This window comes from Halichoerus grypus, chromosome 6 (assembly GCF_964656455.1).
Source record: "Halichoerus grypus chromosome 6, mHalGry1.hap1.1, whole genome shotgun sequence".
Lineage (NCBI taxonomy): Eukaryota > Metazoa > Chordata > Mammalia > Carnivora > Phocidae > Halichoerus > Halichoerus grypus.
Window position 1 is genome coordinate 9915231 of NC_135717.1, and position 20026 is coordinate 9935256.

Below are 20026 nucleotides of genomic sequence, written 5' to 3' on the forward strand. Positions count from 1 at the left end.
CGGTCCTTCATGGACCAGACTTGGGGGAGGCTTACCTCCTCTTTCCCAGTTGACCAGCATCCCCCCCACCGCCCACCCCCCACCCCCCACCCCCCAAGCCCTCCCCGACCTCTCTTACTGAGATGGTTTTCCACCTGATTCTCTTCCGTCTGCAGGGGCCAGAGCCGGAGTGGGTGTTGGAGGCATTCCCACTTACGGGGTCGGGGTCGGTGCTGGGGGCTTTCCTGGTTTCGGTATCGGAGCTGGAGTCGGAGGTGTTCCTGGAGCTGCCCTTTCCCGTGAGCCTGAGTTCCATGAGGCGAAAGTGGGAGAAGCCTCCTCTGTCTTGTAGGGCAATGGGGGGAGGGGTGCAGGGGAGCGTAGACCGGGCTTCAGAGAGCTCAGGGAGGAGCTGGGGTGGGGGGAGCAGAGAGGGGCTCTAGCACTTTAGCATAAGAGTGCTGTAGGCATAGCCCCCCCAGAGATCCAGGGGGGTTTCTGAGGGGCTCTCTCCCCCCCCTCCAACAGCTGCAGCCCAGGCAGCAGCCGCGGCCAAGGCAGCCAAGTTCGGTAAGTGCCCGGCCCTGCCCGTCCGTCCCCACGCCAAGGCCAGTGCCATCCCCTCCTCCCCCGCCCTGCTCTCCCAGGGGGCCCAGGCTCCAAGGTCAGAGCACTCCCCCAGCGTGAGGGCGGAGCCACCTCAAGCTCAGTCCTCTGTTTCCCTCTCTGTCGAGGTCAAGGTCGGGAGGTCCCTGGCCCCATCTTCCAAAGCCACTCTGAACCCTTCCGCCCTGTTCAGTCGCCCACCACTATGAATATTGAGGCCCTGCTTATCACCCCCAGCCCCAACCAGCAAGTTGGAGGTGGCCTTGCAACCATTCTGTTCCCCAAACCACCCCCACCCTTCACTCTCCCAAGGGGTGGGCGACTCTAGGGACAGAACTGACGCCCTTCACTCCTCCAGGTGCTGGAGGGGCAGGAGCCTTGGGAGGGCTGGTGCCGGGGATCGGAGACGGAGTGGCAGGTGTCCCAGGTGTAGGAGGGGTGCCAGGTGAGCGGTGTCCCCAACCCAGAGACGGGTTTGGCTTGTCTCATGGAAGGAGCCCTGGTGTTGACCAGGTCAAGTGCATCATTTCGCGGATTGACAAGACTTTACGGAGGCCAGAGATGGGGAGGAGGGAGGGCAAATTCCCCTACTTGGGAAGGAAGACCCTCTGCAGGATCCTAGCTTGCTGGGGAGGCTTGGGAAGTCAGGTGTCATCCAGCTAGGTGACGGAACTCCTTTACTCCAGTGGCCTTTCTGGTTCTGGGTCAGGTGGGAGGCCTGGGCCACCTTTTGGCCTTCCTGTGTTCATTCTCCCCCATCAGTCAGAGGCCAAAGAGAAGAGATGAAGTTACAGGGAGATTAAGTTATAGACTTCCTTGGTTGTTTTTCCCCACCCAATTTCTCTTCTACATGCCTTCTTTGTGGGAGAAAAATTTTCCTTTTGAGCTTTCCCCCAAAACAAGCCGTTTCCTCCAGTTTGGGATACAAGCGCTGTTGGGACTTTTTTTTTTTTAATTAACACCACCTTCGGCAGAAAGCTGCACAAGACCTCTAGAGGCTTGGGAGAGGATCTGGGCTTCTACCCATCAGCGCTGGGCTCCCCTCTGCCATAGCGAGCTAGAACACAGTCGCAGAACTGCTTCTCCGGGAAAGGACATGCCCAGGTTGGCTAGTGGGCCATCCTCAGAGCAGGCCTGGAAGCCAGGCTGGCTGTCCATGTTCCCCTCTCTTTCTGCAGGTTGAGGACACAGCGTGGGGAGGGCCTTCTGGGGGAGGGGACACTTCCCTACAGGTGGTCTTTCCGGAATAGGGGATGGGGCAGGGCATGTGGAGAGGGGTGTCAGGGACTGCCCCCTGATCCCTACTCTTCACCTCTCCAGGAGTAGGGACCCCAGCTGCTGCAGCCGCCAAAGCCGCTGCCAAAGCCGCCCAGTTTGGTAAGTGCCCCCTCCAGCCCTCCCCCATTCTGCTCCCAGCCCCCATTCTGGAGCACTGCTCCCCCTCATGTTCCCTGTTCTGGGGTCCGGCAGCTCAGCTCTCCTCGGGAGGCAGGCCCCCTCGGGCTGTCACATTCGGGGCTTTCTCACCACCACTGGCCCATCTGACCATTGTTAGGGGTGTGGGTGAAGGGCTGATCAGAAAAGCAAAGTGAGAACAGGCCCTGGCGAGCCCTCTAGGACCCGGCTCCCCAGCTTTCCCAAAGCCCTTGCTGCCTCTAGCTGCAGCTGGGGCCTGCCCCCCTCTGGACCTCGGGCCGGGCTCACCGGACTCCCACCCTCCTAGAGTACTTCTTGCGGCCTGATGAAGCTCTCCGTCTCTTGCTGCCTCCGAAGCCCACCCTGGCAGCCCCAGGCACCCACACCTTCCTGAATAGGGCAAACCACAGCAGCCCCACTCTATAGATTCCAACTGTACGCCAGGCCCTGGGCGGGGGGGAGGTCCCTATGCCTTGGCCTTGGGGACCTGCAGACATCAAGGTTCCGATCACAAAATTTAGCACTGTCTAGGCCAGAGAGCATCTTGACTTCAGGTCTGCTGACCCCCAAACTCACGTATGGCAAACGACCCCTTTTTTGCCAAGCCAGTATGTGCGGAGGTAATCCTTACACCAAGTCTATGGGGTTGGTACTACTATTCCCATTTTACAGATGGGGAAACTGAGGCTCTGAGAGCTTGAGTCACGCGCCCACATTCGCTCAGCTCAATGGCGGCTGAGCTGAGCTTTGAACCCAGGTCTACCCGTCTTGCCGAGTTCCCTTTACTGTGTAACTGCCTCCATCACCCTCAGAAGCCCCAAAGGGGTCCTTGTCCTCCAAAGTTAAGAGCTCCTGATCCTGCACGTGCCTCATTGTAGGGATGAGGAAGCTGAGGCCCCTCAAGGGAAAGCAACTTGTCTGACGTCACACAGCAAGTCTGTGTCCGGGCTGGGACAAGATCCCAAGGCTCTTGACTCCCAGCCCGCTGCTCTTTCCATCGGCTTCTGTCCTTGGTCAGGACTTGGTTAAGAATGAGCTCTTCTGGCTCTTGCAGGGTTAGGCCCCGGTGTTGGCGTGGGTCCCGGCATTGGCATTGGTCCCGGTGGTGTTATAGGTAAGCTGCCTGAGTAAGTGGGCCTGAGGGGCCTCTGAATCCTCCCTGGGTGCCGTCCCTGAACCCCCTCCCTCTCCCTGCAGGAGCAGGGGCCCCCGCTGCAGCCAAAGCCGCGGCTAAAGCAGCCGCCAAAGCCCAGTACCGTGAGTACCCAAGCCTGAGCTACACCCACACCCCTTGCACGATATGCAGCCTCACTGGGTCCCAGAGCGGCCACCAGAGGGGTCAGAAGCACAGATCGGGCATGAGGGACACCTGGGTTCAGGTCCTGGGGCCCACCCTACCAAAGCAATCTCTGAGATCCCCCCGTCCTCCTGTGTGACACGTGGGGTGTCCACAGCCACCGTGCAGCCCTGAATGCCAACCTGGGAGGGGCTGGACTTGGCGGTCAGTGGGCGTTTTAGGAAGACCATTCTTGGTGGCACTATAGAGGGCAGGTTCAGCGGGAGGAGGCCCCTGCTTGCGTCTGGACCCCCTCCCTGAGGGCTGACTCAGCTCCCTGGGAAGGACCCCCCCCCCCACCGTGGGCGCATGCTCCTAGCCTGCTGCCCCCCCGCCACTGCCCATCTCCCCCAGGGGCTGCAGCCGGGCTCCCTGTTGGCGTTCCCGGCTTTGGGGTTGGTGCCGGCGTTCCCGGATTCGGAGTTGGTGCCGGCATTCCTGGATTTGGAGTTGGTGTTCCTGGCCTTGGGGCAGGTGCAGGTGAGGGGCCTTGTAGGGCCTGGGCGGAAACTGCCCCCCTGAGCTCCGAGAAGGGAGACCCCTCTTCCGGCCCGCACATCCTCCAGCAGCCTCACTCAGGGGCTCATAGTGAATCCCCCATGAGGTTCTCCTGAGCAATCAGAGACGACTGGGGTAACAGATGGGTGGCAGGCCAGGCAAAGGGGGCCCCAGGATGCTAGATTTCAGAGTTTCTGCCTGCTCGGTTAGAGGAGTGACAGGGTTCCAAACTGAGAAGTAGCCCACTACCCAGGAGAAGGAGGGTGGAGGTCCCTGGGGTCAGCGGGCATGAGTGGGCCAGTCCGGCTCCCCTTCAGCAGCACTATGGCAAGAGGGCCACTAGGACCTCCAGTTCTTCACCTAGTTAGTGCCTGCTCTGCATCCAGCCTCCGGCAGGTCACGCTGTGCCTGGAGCAGAAGGAAGGGGCAGATAGGACGAGGAGGCACAGTTCAGCCTTCAACCAGCCCCAGACCAGACTGGCAGCGGCACGGTTAGATACTGGAGCTCTCTACCTGGCAGGGGGAGCTCCTGGCTGGGGAGCCACCGCTTCAGAGCTTTGAGAGGAGTGATGAAGGCTGAGGAAGTCAGGGAGGGCTCCCTGGAGGAGGCAGAACTCCCGGGCACAGACCTTGGCTGCTGACCAGCCCCCTTTTCCTTTTTCTCTTTCCCCCCAGTACCTGGAACCCTGGCTGCAGCTAAAGCCGCCAAATATGGTGAGTGCACCCCACACACTGCCCCCTGGGGTTGCTTTGCTTGCTGCCCCACCAGCCCTGATAACACCTGGTCACCCATCTCCCCTCTGCGGGGCCGGGGCCCAGTGCCCAGAGCCTGCAGCACAAGGCTGGGAGGGTCAGGGTGGAAAAAGGCAGTTTCTGGGACACATCAAGGATGGTTTAGCAGCCCTGGCTCCTGCCCGCTAAATGCCTAGCATGCCTCCCCCTCCAGGACAACTCAAAACGCCCCTCACGTTTCCAACACCCCTGGTGGCAGTTCCTTGATGAAGACCGGACGTGGTCCCTAAGGCCCTTCTGGCCCTGACCCCTGACAGTTTCATGGGACCCAAGGCCAGGGGCCAGGGCCCAGGCCTGCCTCGTCAGCAGAGCCGGGACACCTCACCTAGGCCCCCGGCCTCCCGCCCGCCTTGCTGTCAGCACGACTGGGCCTGCCACGAGCCTGTAGGACGTGGCAGCCCCGCCTGGACAGACAGACCCACACTGTCTGTGGCCCCCGCATTACTGGCCTCCTAGGGGCCGGACCAGGGCCCCTGCCAGGGAACCGCCAACCAGCCCTGGCCAGTCCACTTGGGGCCAGTTTCCACCTCGGAAAATCCCGGCTTCCTCAGCCCCCACCCCCGCACGGGCCTGGTGACCCACAGGCCCCTCTTCTGTTCCTGGCCGGCGGCTGGCCTGCCTGAGTCTAACAGACGTTGCCAGGGAAACAAAGCAGTTGAGGGCGCTGGCTCCCAAGCCATGTGTTGCCTGTGGAAACTTGAGGACATTGCTTAACCTCTGCTGTGCCTCAATTTTCTCATCTGCAAAATGGAGATGATAGCGGTCCCTACCTTCCCTGCTGCAGTGAATAATAAGCAGGCTACCCCGTGCGAAGCACAGAGAACCGTGAATGTTACATCAAGTGTTAGCCGTGGCCACACGCAGCGGCTCCGCCCTGAGCAGTGGCTCAGAGCGCAGAGTACGTGCACAGTGGGGGTGTCCCTTTGCTCCCCAAACATCTGCAGCGTGAGCAGGGAAAGGATCATCGGCTCTGGGGCTCAGAGAGGTGACAGCTATAATGAGTGGAGGAAGCAGAATTCGAACACAGGGCTATCAGAACAGGAGTCTAGTCTTCTCCCCTCCGCAGCTCAAGGCCACCACTGTGACTGGTGGTGGCTCCCAGCCCTAGCTGGCTGGGAAGGAGCAGAAATGGGCGGGCCGCGGCTCAAGGGGATCCCCCCCCCTTGCCCGATTGGCCAGGACAGAGCCAGGACTCAGACTCAGGTGTCTGTCCAGTGCCCCTTCCACTGGGTCACGTGGCTTTGGCCACATGTCTGCTGGCCTAGCATCCCTGGGGCAGGGAGCCCCCGTCCTGAAGAAATTGGGGTACTGACTTTCCATCTTCTCTCCAGGAGTGGGAGGTGCCGGGGCTCTCGGCGGAATAGGTGTCCCAGGCGGTGTGGCAGGTGAGTCGAAAGCCCAGGACAGGCTGGGCAGGGAGGAAGACTGACCAGTGGAGAGTCCCCCACCCCCCTACACACCCTGAGCTCCTTCTGTGTCCCCAGGAGTCGGACCTGGGGCCCCGGCCGCTGCTGCCAAAGCCGCCGCCAAAGCCGCCCAGTTTGGTGAGCATTGGTTGGGGGTGGAACTTGGGGGGAGGGCTCTGACCATGCACGGGGCCCTCAGGGGCATCAGCTCCCCAGAGCCCAGCCCACGCCCTGCAAGGCCCTGGGAGCTCAGGCTCCACCTGGGTCCTGGGATGAGAACCCCACCGTCTGCAGACAGACCCCGCCATTCCCACCAGCAATTTAACACACAGCTCTCTCCACAGGCCTCGGGGGACCCGGAGCCCTGGGAGTCGGGGGGCTCGGAGTCGGGGGGCTCGGAGTCGGGGGGCTTGGAGGCCTTGGAGGTGAGGGACTGCTCTGGAATCAGAGGGTGCAGGGGGCGTGTGTGTGTGTGTGTGAGAGAGAGAGAGAGAGAGAGAGACTGAGCTTCCTTCCCACCTGCCACACCTGCCCCAGGCTGGCTGGCAGCATTTGGAGGACCTTCAGCAAGCGCACACTGGGGCCACCGCGTGCAGCTGGGCACCCCTCCACTCCCTCTCCTGTGTCAGCCTACCCACCCACTTTAAGTGGGAGTTTTCATCGGGATGACGATGGTTGTGCCCATTTTCCAGAGGAGAAAAGCAAAGTTGGGAGGGAAAATTTTTCCCCAAAGTCTCTGCCACCCCCTGGGGCGGGGGGGGGGTGTCCACCACGTTGACATGTCACTCTGTCATGGGCCATCACTGTGTCTCGTCTTGTGTGCTCCTGACTGGACACACAGGAATAGCTCACTAAAGACTTTGGGGAAGATGGGAGGATGGTGGCAGGTGGTGAGTGGGCGAGCAGGCCAGGAGGGGACAGGACTCTGGGAGGGCGGTGCTATTCCTGAGCCCTCTGGCCCCATGTCTCCCCAGGTGTGTCCCCGGCCGCAGCTGCTAAAGCAGCCAAATATGGTGAGTTGCTCCCTCTGTCCAGGCAGCAGGCTGTCTCTGCCCCCACCCCATCCCTGCCCCAGCTCCCGCCTCAGTCCGCTCACACTACCCCTGAAGGCCTGCCCAGGATGTCCCCGACCCCAGTACCCAGAGAGGGGGCTCAGGGCCCCTTCAGCTGTGCCTCATCCAAACCCGGCCCACCCTCTCCTCAGGTGCCGCTGGTCTAGGAGGGGTCCTGGGAGCCACCAGGCCATTCCAAGTCGGAGATAGGGGCCATCTCTCTGTGAGATCCTCTGCTCCGCCTGGGTCTACAGGAGGCCTGTCTGGCTAGCAAGGGGGACTCCTGGAGCCACATCTAGCTCAAGGACACGAGAGAGAGAGAGAGAGAGAGAGAGAGACAGGGTGGAGGGAGCAGTCCAGGAAAGGAAACATCCTGGGCAAAGGGGCAGGCCTCAGACCAGTGGGTACACCATAGGCGACAGACACCAGGCTGATGAGCTGGGGGTGCGGGGGCCCCTGTCAGGGTGCCGGGCGGAGACAAGACTTGTTAGGGAAACTGCTCTGCCAGCGAGGGGCACGCGGCGGGGAGGAGGTGGTCCTGGGCAGAGAGGCAGGAGGTGATGAGGCCGGAGCAGGGCCTGCCCCACGCCAACCCCGAACCCCTCCCACAGGAGTTGCAGCAAGACCTGGCTTCGGACTGTCCCCTATTTACCCAGGTACACCCAGGCTCCCTGTCCCCCGGCCCGGCCTGGCGCTCCGGCCCCATCCTGCCCACTCCCCTGCTTCCTCTGCTCGGAAGAGCGGAGCCAGGACCCGGGGGTAGACCCATGACCTCCCTTACACGAAGCCGGGCCTCCCCTCCTTCTCCTCCCCCTCCCCTGCAAGGCCAGGGAGCATCAGCTTTTCCAAAGCACCACGTTCCAGACGAGGCACACTGAGGTTCAGACAATGCCAGGGACTTGCCCAAGGTCACACGATGACTGAGGCCGAGCTGAGGGCTCCTGACACCCAGGCCCAGAACTTGGCTGCCCCGGGGGGCGGGAGGGAGGCTTGGCGGGCTCCCCAGAGTGGACTCACTCATAGCCCCTCCCCTTGTCCTGCAGGTGGCGGAGCCGGGGGCCTGGGCATTGGTGGTGAGTCAGGGCCCTGAGCTACTTTCGTGGAGTGGGGGTGGGGTGCTACCGTGGCAGCGGTGACCGAGGCCATGGCCCTAGGCTGGCCCTCCGATGCCAAGGAAATTCAGCTGTGGGATGTAGGGATGCGTGGGGGGGGCAAGGATCCCATTCCCGGGGCTCGCAGCCTGGCATTTGACGGGACACCAGGAGACAGAGACCTGGGCCAGCCCCCGTCTCTGGTGTAACTGTAGAACCTGATGAGACCCCACAGAAAAGGAAAGGAAGTGTGTAAGGGGAAAACAAGGTCTGTTCAAGCAGGTGGTTAGGGAGGCCAAAGCCTAGGGCTTTTTAGGTGGGGCAGTCTGCGTGCCTGGGGTCTGACTGGTGGGCGGGGGCATCTTCCTAGTTGCTCAGACCACCACAGGCAGGATACCGTTCATAAGGAGCAGAGCAGGTGTCCAGCTGGGTGAGACCGAAGGCCAGGCTGGGGGCAGGAAGGTCTTTAGAACCTTCTGTGACAGGCTGGAGGCCTGGTACATGGTGGGGGTTCTGGGAGAGGCAGCAAAACTTGGCCGCCTCCCCAACCCCCACCCTTCCCTCCACAGGCAAACCTCCCAAGCCCTATGGAGGGGCCCTGGGAGCCCTCGGATTCCCAGGTGAGTAGAGACTCAGCCCCTGGGAGAGGGCAGGGCGGGGAGGAGCGGACCGAGGCAAAGGGCTGGGGTCCATCAGCCTGGGAGCAGCGCGTTTGGAGCAGGCCTAGCGGGGAGGGAGTGGGGAGGTTGGGGGGAGCTGGGCACCTCACCCCCATCCCTGCGTCTACCTCCGACACAGACACCCAGAGCTAAGAGTGGGCCTGGGACCCTCCAGGCTCTCCCCAAGCCAGGCCTGGCAATTTCTCCCTCCTGGCTGCCCACCGGGAGGAGCCAAGGGAAAGAGAAGGGAGGAGGGCGAGGGAGGAACTTGGAGGAACAGAGGAAGAGAGAGTAAATGGGACAATGGACCTTAGAGTTAGGGAATTTGAGGGGTGGATGGGGGACCCAAGGTGCCCCTAGCCGGGCAGGGTGGGCAGAGGCCACCATCTGGTCCAGACAGAGCCACACCCTTGCTCAAAGTTGCAGACGTGCCTCTGGGAGTGTGTGTGTGTGGGGGGGGCAGGTAATGGCCACCACCCCCCAAGGCACCTCCCAACAGTACCCAGAGGAGACCCAAAGACGCCCAGCTCCACCCCTGTGTCTGCTCAGGCTGTGGAATCCCTTCCTTCCCCACCTGCTTCCCACAACACAGATAGGGCAGCTGGGGCCAGGGCTGGGAGAGGCAGAGGCAAGACCAGCCCGACCCTGTCCAGGGTAACCCACTCTCAGGTACCACTTGATGCGTGTGGCCTGATCACACTGCTTTCCAAACACACTGGATGAGCTTCACAGGGAGAAGCCTGTCCCTGCCCCGCTCGGCTGCTCACTGCCACCAGGTGGCGGTAAGGAGCCGTGTTGAGCTCCCCAGGGGTAGAAACTACATCAGGCCCTGCTACCAGACAGTGGTGTCTTGATGGCTTAAAACGAGTCTTGCCAATCGGTGCGCTCAGAGCTGCTCGCTGAAGCCTTCCCAAACGCAGTGGACTCAGAACATGGAGACCTTGTCCAGGCCAGGGCCCTTCCCCTCCCTGAGCCTTGATTAGGCCACCATCCCATGGGCCCTGCTCCCACCCCCCTGCCTGGGAGGAGTTAGGGCAGTGCAATGGCTCAGAGTTTGGTGGGAGGTTGTGGCCAGGCTTCTCATGGCTTTGGAGCCTCTGTTCCCCACTGTGTTGATGTGGGTGTGAGAAGACCTTGGAGCTGGTCCAAGCGGGCAGGGGCTTGAGCAGGACCCCGGAGGGGTCGGACCGTCATGAGTGCCTCCTCCCGCCCAGGTGGGGCCTGCCTGGGGAAATCCTGTGGCCGGAAGAGAAAGTGAGCTTCCCGGGACCCCTGACTCGCGACCTCATCAACGTTGGTGCTACTGCTTGGTGGAGAATGTAAACCCCTTGTGACCCCCTCCCCCATCCCCCATCCCCCCTCCCCCGTCCCCACCCTGGGAGGGGACAGGCCAGGCTGGGTGCCCTTGGAAATCCACAAAGCAAGGAAACAAGAGAGGTAGCCAAGTGGACCCCAGGAGGCCCCCAACTTCAGAGGCCGGGGGTGGGTGGGCTTAGCCCCCCGCCCTCACCCCCTTCCCACCCAGGAGCTCCCCCTCCACACACTCTCCATCTCCAGGGGAACTTGGTGCTACATGCTGGTGCTCTCATCTTCCTGGGGGGAGGGAGGAGGGAAGGGCGGCCCCTCGGGAACCCCCCCCTTGGGACTCCTCTGAAGATGGTGCGGACACTCCCTGGGCAGTCCCACCTCCCCCTGCCCACCAGAACCACCCCCCAACCCCGGCTGCGGTCCAGTTGGTACCTAAGCACCTAAAGCCTCAAGCTGGATTCGGTCATACCATCTCTCAGCCCCCTTGCCCCCCCACCTATTCCCCACGTCTGGGACACCTGCGGATGGGAAGACCCCCACTGGGAACAGCGCTCTTGCTCTTGTGGAATTCATCCAGCCATCTGTCCATCCGTCCATCCATCCTTGTCCCCAGCTGACTGCCCAGCACCGCTAGCTGGCTGGGTGCCCCCACCATCAACCTGGTTAACGTGTCCTGGCGACCTGTGCCCTGCCTCCCCCCCCGCCACACACACCCCTACGATGGGGCCTGAGCACCCAGGGTGTGAGGAGCTACACCAGCTGGGGCGGCAGGAATCTCCTCCCCGACCTGGGTCCCCCCCATGCAGTACTGTATACCCCCCCGTCCTTCCCTCGAACCACTGTACCCACTTCAGAGCATTTCCCACCCCTGCCCCGCCCGTTTCTTTGTGTCTCGCTGTGATAGATCAATAAATATTTTATTTTTTGTCCTGGATATTTGGGGATGATTTTGGATTGTTGATGTTCTCCTGGTTTTATTTTCGTGGTTAATTGAAAAAAAAAAAAAATTTTTTTTTTTTCTTCTGATCTGGGAGCTATATTCCCCAGGAGAAGATTCATCTTAATCACTTTGGTATAACTCTGGATGAAAACACATACCTTTTTTTTTCCTTTTAAATATGAAAAGAGAATTAACTGCTTAAGAAAAGACTAATAAATGAAAACCTTTTGAAGGAAACTGGGTCAAGGCCTCCTTTGTCCTCTCTCCTCTGCCCCGAGGGCAGAAACAGGTGTATTTGGGGGGGCTATTTGCCAAAATCACCTGCTCTGGGTGTATCAACCCTTCTCCAAGGTCTGCTCGCCCTTTAGCAATGAAAGCCCCTGTGCAGGGGCAGCAGGGCCAGCCAGCCCCACGCATGCCCACCCACATGGGTCTCCCCTGAGGAGGTGGCTCACCCACCCAGCCATACCTTCCCCAGGCCTGCCCCTTGGGCCCAAGACCTTGGGCACAGGGCCTGGTAGGTGGCCTCCAGGTGCTGAGGGTAGAGCTGAAGGGGTAGAGGAAACAAAATGACCCTCCTGTCCAAACCAAACCCTTGGCCTTGGTGAACAGCCACGCGCAGAGGGGAGAAACGGCCCCACCTAAGCAAACCAGAAGACGGGCTTCGCTCTGAGACATCCCCTCGAAGGAAGAGCCATTCACCCACACGGCACCGCTTCAGTTCTTGCTAAAACCCAACAAGTGAGGTCCTGCAGGTGGCACTGGGAGCCTCAATACCACCCTCGGAGGCCCCCAGCCCCAGGGCCATTCCCCTTCCCTCGGGGCCAGAAATCCACGGGGCCTGGGCATGTGCCCACCTAGAGCCCACAACTCCCCTTCACACCACGCCCTGGGTGCCAGATTCTAGAATCCCCTCCCCACCACCACCAATTCCACTTCCGGGGCCCACACGGCCTCACGCCTGCATCCGACCCCACAGCTGCTAGGCACACCCATAAGGCAGCAGGGAGGCGAGGGAGCTGTTTGTTGGGAGCCTGGGTATCTGCGTGTTTGCCTGCAAAGCCAGGAGGGGCTGGGATGGAAGGAGAAGCAGGTGGAGTGATGCTCTGGGAGGATATCCCAGGGCACAGTGGAGAGAAAAAAGCAATTTACTGGGAAGACCGAGGAGGAGGGTCTGGACAGATGGAGCACCTGCAGGGAGGGGGCCGCGGGGAGGAAGGGGGGAGGGGCATGTTCCTGGAGACCCACAGGGGTGACACCCCTGTGACAATGTGACTCCTCTCTTCCCACTCCCCACAGCAGATTGCCCAGCAAATCCCACAATGCTACCTCCAGGAGACGCCCAGAGTCCAGCCCCTTCTCACAGCCTCCAGGGCTGGATACCCTGGTCCGCCAGAAGCCCTTGCCCGGATGACCACAGTAGCTTCCTCACTCCCCGATTCTCTCCCAGGCTCCCCATTAGCCTTCTCTCCACGTAGCAGCCAAAAAAAAAAAAAAAAAAAAAAAAATCCCTTTAAAACCTAAGTCAAGGTCACCTGGGTGGCTCAGATGGTTAGGCATCTGTCTTCGGCTCAGGTCATGATCCCGGGGTCCTGGGATCGAGTCCCACGTCGGGCGGAGAGTCTGCATCTCCCTCTGCCTCTGCCTCTCTCTTTCTCTCTCTCATGAATAAATAAATAAAATCTTTAAAAAAAAAAAAAACCTAAGTCAAGTCAAGCCATGCATCCGCTCAAAATCCTGCCATGGCTCCCATCTCTCTCAGGGCCAAAGCCAGAAAGGCCTTCTGACGGCCTCGGAGCCCCCACCTGAGTGGGACCTGCTGTTCTGACCCCACGTCCCACTCCCCCGCCCTCTGTCAGGCCAGGCACTTCCACAGGCCCTCTCTCTTTTCCTTGCAGGGAGCAGGCCACCCCGCTGTGGGTCAGCATCTGCTGTCTCCCCTGCCCAGAGCGCTCTTCCCTCTGCTATCAAGGTGCTTGGCTCCCGCTCGGCCTTCAGTGACTCCAATGTCACCTTCTCCATCTCCCTGTCTAAAATCACAAACTGTCCACTCCTCCCTCACCTATCCCCGCCTGCTTTCTCTCCAGAGCGCCTGCTACCATGTGACACAGGATATTTCACCTCTTTGTTCCTCATCTGACTCCCCACACCAGAATGTAAGTTCCCCTGGGGCTAAACACTGTCTGAAGAACAAGTTGGTTAAGCGTCTGCCTTCAGCTCAGGTCACGATCCTGGAGTCCCAGAATCGAGTCCCCACATCGGGCTCCCTGCTCAGCGGGGAGTCTGCTTCTCCCTCTGACCCTCCCCCTCTCATGTGCTCTCTCTCTCTCTCTCATTCTCTCTCTCTCTAAATAAATAAAATCTTTCAAATAAAATACATAAACGCCCTGTTTTTCTTAGTTATGCACTACGGTAGAAAGATGGTAAGTGAATGTGTTAGGCTGGATAATAGCCCCAAAGGTATCCGGGTCCTGAGCCTTGTGAATATTACCAACTAACCCTGTGACTATTAACTGCATTAGTCTGCTCAGGCGGCCATAGCCAAGTACCCCAGACTGGGGGGCTTCAACAACAAAAATTTATTTTCTCACAGTTTTGGAGACCAGAAGATCAAGATCAAGGTGTGGGCAGGGTTGGTTTCTTCTGAGACCCCTCTCCTCGGCTTGTTCTCCCTGTGTCTTCCCACGGTGGTCTCCGCTCTGTGCATATCTGTTCCTAATCTCCTCGTCTTATAAGGACACCAGTCAGATTGGACCAGAGCCCATTCTGATGACCATTTTAACCTAATTGCCTCGTTTAAGGCTCTCTCTCCAAACACAGTCGCATTCTGAGGTACTGGGGGTAGGACTTCAACATATGAATTTTGCAGAGATACAGTTCAGCCCATAACAGTTACCTTATATGGGAAAAGAGTCTTTGCAGATGTGATTCAGTTAAGGATCCTGAGATGGGGAGATTATCCTGGTTGGTGCTAAATGCCATCACAAATATCCTTATAACAATCTGGACAGACTGTATGCCAACAAATTGGGACAACCCAGAAGAAATGGATAAATTCGTACAAACACACAACAAAGCAAGACTGAATCATGAAGAAATAGAAAATCTGAAAAGATGACTAACAAGGAGATTGAGTCAATAATAAAAATTCTCCCAACAAAGAAAAGCCCAGGACCAGATGGCTTCAGTGGTAAATTCTTTTTTTTTTTTTTTTTTAAGATTTTATTTATTTATTTTTTGCAAGAGAGAGAGCGCGAGAGCACAAGCCCAAGGGGAGGACGGGGGGTGGGGGGTGGGCAGAGGGAGAAGCAGGGTCCCCGCTGAGCAGGGAGCCCGATGCAGGACTCGATCCCAGGATCCTGGGGATCATGACCTGAGCCAAAGACAGACGCTTAACCCACTGAGCCACCCAGGCGCCCTTCACTGGTAAATTCTACCAAACATTGAAAGAATGAACACCTATCCTCCTGAAACTCTTCCCCCACCTCAAAAAAAAGTGAAAGAGGAGGGAACATTTCCAAGTTTATTCTAAGAGGCCAGCATTACCCTGATACCAAAATCAGACAAAAACATGACAAGAAGAGAAAACTACAGAAAAGGGACTGCAAGAGGGAAGAATACATCCCCAGCCCACACACCCTCACCGAAACAAATACTTGGCAGCCGTTCGTGGACAAAAATGCTTCTGTGGGAGGTTTAGGAGCTAGGTAGAAGGTGAAACTTCAGTGGTGCCCAAAACCCAGGATGCCCACTTTTATTTTTTTTTAAGACTTATTTATTTATTTAAGAGAGAGAGAGAGCGCGCTGGGGGAGAGGGGCAGAGGGAGGGACTCTTCAAGTAGACTCCGTGCTGAGGGCAGAGCCCAACACGGGGCTCTATCTCACGACCCATGAGATCATGACCTGAGCTGAAACCAAGAGTCAGATGCTCCATTGACTGAGCCACGCAGGCGCCCCACAGGATGACCATTTTTAGAAGGTAGATCCATACACTGGTGGCAGGCCATCAACTGTGGTCAGTAGACCAGTAGCTATGGACTTAGCACACCCTGCTTCTCCATGATCCTGGCACCCACCCCTCCACCACGGGATCCAGGAGCAGGAATGCCCATCCAGCCCCCAGTAAACAGGCCTGCTGGCCTCAGACCCGACTATAGTCCCTAAAACAGCCCCATGACTTGGCTCCAGCCCCATTGTACCATGGCCTGGAAGCAGCTCCGCCCACGCAAGGACCAGCCCAGTATTGCAACGAAAGCACATTCAAGGACCCAGCAGAAGCCATGCCCACCCATGCCCTTGGGTGGGACCCCACGGTGGGCCCAACAAATGAGACCCAGCTCCAGCCCCACTATAACACAATCCCAGAGACAGACCCATAAATCCAGGGAACTGGCAGGAACAGGTCTTCAGCTATTAAAATGAGTCTGTAAAGACTGGAAGGGGTGTCAGTGTTCAGTGCTGAGAAATCCAGGCAAGGCCACACAGATCATGAAGAATCCAGTAAACATGACACTGCCAAAGGAAACTAATAAAGCTCCAGTAACCAACTCTAAAGAAAGGTAGAGCCATGAGCTACCTGATAGAGAATGCAAAATAATTGTCCTAAAGAAGTCCAGTGAGCTGTAACACAACGAGCTAAACAAAATCAGGAAAATAATACATGAACAAAATTAGAAGTTTAACAAACAGGGGCGCCTGGGTGGCGCAGTCTGTTAAGCATCCGACTCTTGACTTCTGCTCAGGTCATGATCTTGGGGTCCTGGGATTGAGCCCCACGTTGGGCTCCACACTGGGCGTGGAGCCTGCTTAAGATTCTCTCTCTCCCTTTCCCTCTTCCCTGGTCACGTGCACGTGCGAGCTAGCTCTCTCTCTCTCTCAAAAAAAAATAAAAGGGTTAAGATGGGGGGGGCCTGGGTGGCTCACTTGGTTGGGTGTCTGGCTCTTGATCTCTGCTCAGGTCTTTTTTTTTTTTTAAAGATTTTATTTATTTGACAGAGAGAGACACAGTGAGAGAGGGAACACAAGCAGGGGGAGTGGGAGAGGGAGAAGCAGGCTTCCCGCTGAGCAGGGAGCCCGATGCAGGGCTCGATCCCAGGACCCTGGGATCATGACCTGAGCCGAAGGCAGACGCCCAATGACTGAGCCACCCAGGCGCCCCTCCACTCAGGTCTTGAGCTCAGAGTCATGAGTTCGAGCCCCGCACTGGGCTCTGTACTAGGCGTGGAGCTTCCTTAAAGCAAAAAATGGTTAAGATGGTAAATTTATATTATGTGCTTTTTACCACAATTGAAAAAAGAAGAAGCTAGGAGAAGAAAGGCACTGATTCTCCTCTAGAGCTTCCAGAAGGAGTGCAGCCTTTGATTTGGGCTCAAACTGATTTCAGACTTCTGGTCTCCAGAACTGTGAGCAAGTTAATTTCTGTTGTTTGTGAATCTGCTCCCCACCACACACACGTACTCATGTTCACTTAAGCCGAGTTTGGGGTGATTTGCTAGAGCAGCCCTCAGGAGACAGTCAGTAAAGGATTCACTCTAGTATCAGGGGAATCAGAGCCATGAGGATTAAAAGCCAGGATGGGGGAACTGGGCTGGCTTAGTAGGAAGAGTTGTGAGTTCAAGCTCCACATTGGGTTTAGAGATTACTAAAAAAATAAATAAACTTTTGGGGCGCCTGGGTGGCTCAGTCAGTTAAGCATCTGCCTTCGGCTCAGGTCCTGATCTCAGGGTTCCGGGATCGAGCCCCACATGGGGCTCCCTGCTCAGTGCGAAGTCTGCTTCTCCCTCTCCCTTTACTCCTCCTCCTGCTCATGCTCAAATAAATAGATAAAATCTTTAAAAAATAAATAAACTGAAAAAAATATTTTTAAAAATTAAAAAGAAATAAAAGCCAGGAAAGAAGATAGGGAGTGACAAAGAATGGTACATTATTGGAAGGGGTGGGGATACCTGACCTCCCGTCAAAGACCCTGTGATGAGCACATGCTTGGGAAGTTAGAACAGCACAAGAGGTGCACCGCGGTTAACAAAAGTGAGCAAGGAGAGAAGAAGTAAAAGCAAAGAACTAGCCAGGGGCTAAGTCCTGTAAAGGTCGAAGTAAGGGCTTTGGGTTTAAAAGCAAGAAAATGTCACACTTTGACCCATGTGTTTGGAGGCTCCGAAGGGTCATAAAAGGACACGACCTGGGGACTATTGCCCTGTACACGCAGCTAGACCAGGGAGGAGGGAGAAATGGTGGAATTCTGGATATATTCTGTACAGAAAGCCAAAAGAATGTGCTGACGGATCAGATGCAAGGGGCAAGGGGAGAGGATGAGAGAAGTCAAGGGCACCTGCGAGTTTGGGCCTGAACCACTAGATGATGGTAGTGTCATTTACTGAGATGAGGAACAGCTGCGGAAGAGCACCTCCAGGCACCAATTAAGAGCTCCGGCCTGGACACATTAAGTGTGAGGTGCCCATTTGCCATCAAAGTGGAGGTGCCAAGGAGACATTTGGGTCCTTAGGTCCTGCAGTTCAAAGACGGGGCAGGGGAGTCACCAAGCAACATGTCTGGGTGAGGTCACCCAGAGTGGGAGAGAAGGGGGCAGACTGTGTCTGGCCGCAGGGATCCCATGATGCCATCTCTTTGTCCCGAGGCTAGGACAGCTCAGGCTCAGGCCCCTGCCCTGGGTGACAGTCTTGGGCTCATCCTGTGACAGTGTCCCCATCCCCCATGGAGCTTCTTGCTTGTCACCAGCTTGTGTTTAGCCAGATATCAATTTAGCGAGTTTGGACAAATCCTAATCACTGACCTAGAGTAAACGAGCCTTTCCCCCCAGGGCTCTTGACCCCTCATCTAGGAAGTTTTTATCATGAACCCCATCAGTAAAATATTTTTGAGCAAACATCATATATATATACACACACACACACACATTTGCCACTTGGATGGCAAACAAGCACCCAAAACTTAATGCATCCAAGCCGGGGCTCTTAATTTGCTCCCCGCCACACACACATACTCATACTCACTTAAATCATAGACGTACTTGACTATGCGAACAAAACATGGTCATCCCATAACCGTGCAAAAGCAGAGTTTACGAAGAGTCCTCAAAAGATGAAAAACAATACTTGAACGATTATATTACTTAAAAGTACAAAATTCTTTTTTTGTCTTAAAAAGAAAAAAAAAGATATAATACCTTATATGAGCAATGTGACTGAATACGTCAGATTTGATGAGCCAGTCACTGGTTCTGCCGGGACGGGGGCTGACAAGCAGTTCCTACCAAGGATAGAAGCCCAGCTCCATCTTTTTGTTTGTCTTGCAGTATCAGCATTGTCTTCGATCTCAGCTTTCTTTTTAGGAATCTTTAGCAGCCACCAGTCCATTCTGTGTTAGTTTTGTTAAAACTTGACAATATCACTCAGCTAACTAGGCACAGGTGCATGGCCCCTCCAGGTCCACTCTGTGCCCTCCTCCAGCCTGCACTGTGGCCTGCTCCCGAAGCCATCCGACCAACAAACAGAGCAAGGACACTGACACCAGTCTAAATATTAAGTATTTTAAGAGCCTAGGTTCTTTCTTGTCAGCAATTAAAATTCTAGGGGCGCCTGGGTGGCTCAGTCGTTAGGCATCTGTCTGCCTTCGGCTCACGTCATGATCCCAGGGTCCTGGAATGGAGCCCCGCATCGGGCTCCCTCCTGGGCGGGAAGCCTGCTTCTCCCTCTCCCACTCCCCCTGCGTGTGTTCCCTCTCTCACTGTGTCTCTCTCTGTCAAAAAATAAATAAAATCTTAAAAAAAAAAAAAGAAAAGAAATTAAAATTCTAATATTTTCTTCCCTCCCCCAGGAACTGTATTTTGCACCCAGGGGTGAGTGCCCTTGCTTTGCAGGCCATTGGCAGTGGGCCCTGGCTAGAGGATTCTACACACGATTATGTAGAGCCCAAGTCGAGGCCGCTCTGCCCCTTGTTCACTGGGCACCCCTCGGCATGGTGCTCAACCTCTCCATTCACCACCTGTCTGCAATGGGATGAAGTCGGAGGGTGCGTCTAAAGGCAGAAAGGGTCGCCCCCTCCCCAGGTCCAGCATTCTAGGATTCTCCGTTTCTAGGCAGGATGGTCCACCTCTTCAGTGCTAGACTGGGGACCTGTGCTTTGGGGACGGCCCAATTCCTCTGGCCATTTCACTCAGCCCAAACCCTGCTCAGCTATGCCTCTTTCCGCACCCTGGGCAGGGTAGCGCCAGCTCCAGGTCTCCAGAACTGGGAAGAGCAGACCCCTGAGCTCATCTGTCAAGGTCCGGGCAGAGGTTCACTCCTCCCCAGATCGTCCTCCTTTAGCTCCCTGCCTAGGCGGTGAGGGCCTGAGACCTGGGCCATGGCCTTCCCCCGCCAGGGCCTGACCTCACTGCAGGCCTCAGAGACAGAGAGTGAGAGGACCTGACAGGCGCCCCTCCCCAAGAAGACCACCACGGTCCTCAGGGTCCACACCGCCTCCTCCAGCTCGGGTCTGGGTTCTTGGCCTCCAGCTGGTTCGGGTCACAGGGGTTCCCGCGGGGAAACTGAGGCCCCTTCTCCAGGCCTCTGCATCCCCCTAGGCCGCCGCACCAGAGCACGCTTCCCCTCCGATGCCGCAGTTTTCGGCTTACGAGTCTCCGCCTCGCGGCGCCCAGCAGAGACCTGGCGCTCGGGCGAAGATGAATGAAAGGGCGGGGCTGGGCGCCGCCGAGGGCGCGGGGCGGGGCCGCGCAGGGCAGTTCGGCCGCTCGCCCGCGCCCCGCCCCGCCCCGCCCCCGTGCCGCAGCTCCAGGCCCCGCCCCGGCCCGCCCCTCCGCTCCGTCCCCAGGCCGCCGCGGCGCGGAGCCGGTGCCGGAGCCGGTGTCCGAGAGGCGGCGGCGGCGGCGCCGCGAGCCCCGAGCTCACCCCGGCCCGGCCCGCGCTCTCCGCCTCCGCCTCCCGG

The 20026-nt window shown here is 57.5% G+C and overlaps 1 protein-coding gene and 1 long non-coding RNA gene across 11 annotated transcripts in view; one reads left to right on the top strand and one right to left on the bottom strand.

Moving 5' to 3' along the window:
• Positions 1-11077, top strand: part of ELN (elastin) — a 30560-nt gene extending 19483 nt beyond the window's left edge. For 8 of the 10 annotated variants that reach the window (XM_078074483.1, XM_078074488.1, XM_078074489.1 and 5 more), the window contains 16 exons: positions 156-278; positions 508-549; positions 944-1030; positions 1906-1962; positions 3056-3115; positions 3199-3258; positions 3692-3817; positions 4511-4549; positions 5959-6012; positions 6112-6171; positions 6378-6458; positions 7008-7046; positions 7697-7741; positions 8129-8158; positions 8746-8796; positions 10050-11077. In XM_078074483.1, the coding sequence (XP_077930609.1) occupies positions 156-278; positions 508-549; positions 944-1030; positions 1906-1962; positions 3056-3115; positions 3199-3258; positions 3692-3817; positions 4511-4549; positions 5959-6012; positions 6112-6171; positions 6378-6458; positions 7008-7046; positions 7697-7741; positions 8129-8158; positions 8746-8796; positions 10050-10093 (998 nt within the window). In that variant the 3' untranslated portion in view covers positions 10094-11077. The remainder of the gene's footprint in view (positions 1-155; positions 279-507; positions 550-943; positions 1031-1905; positions 1963-3055; positions 3116-3198; positions 3259-3691; positions 3818-4510; positions 4550-5958; positions 6013-6111; positions 6172-6377; positions 6459-7007; positions 7047-7696; positions 7742-8128; positions 8159-8745; positions 8797-10049) is intronic. The other 2 variants (XM_078074486.1, XM_078074492.1) reach the window with 2 other exon arrangements.
• LOC144382223 (uncharacterized) lies at positions 223-19759 on the bottom strand. Its single transcript, XR_013448722.1, has 3 exons — positions 18267-19759; positions 12619-12766; positions 223-324 (listed from the first exon to the last, which is right to left on the bottom strand). It is a non-coding gene; the product is annotated as an uncharacterized LOC144382223 (long non-coding RNA).
• Positions 19760-20026: the final 267 nt, after the last annotated feature.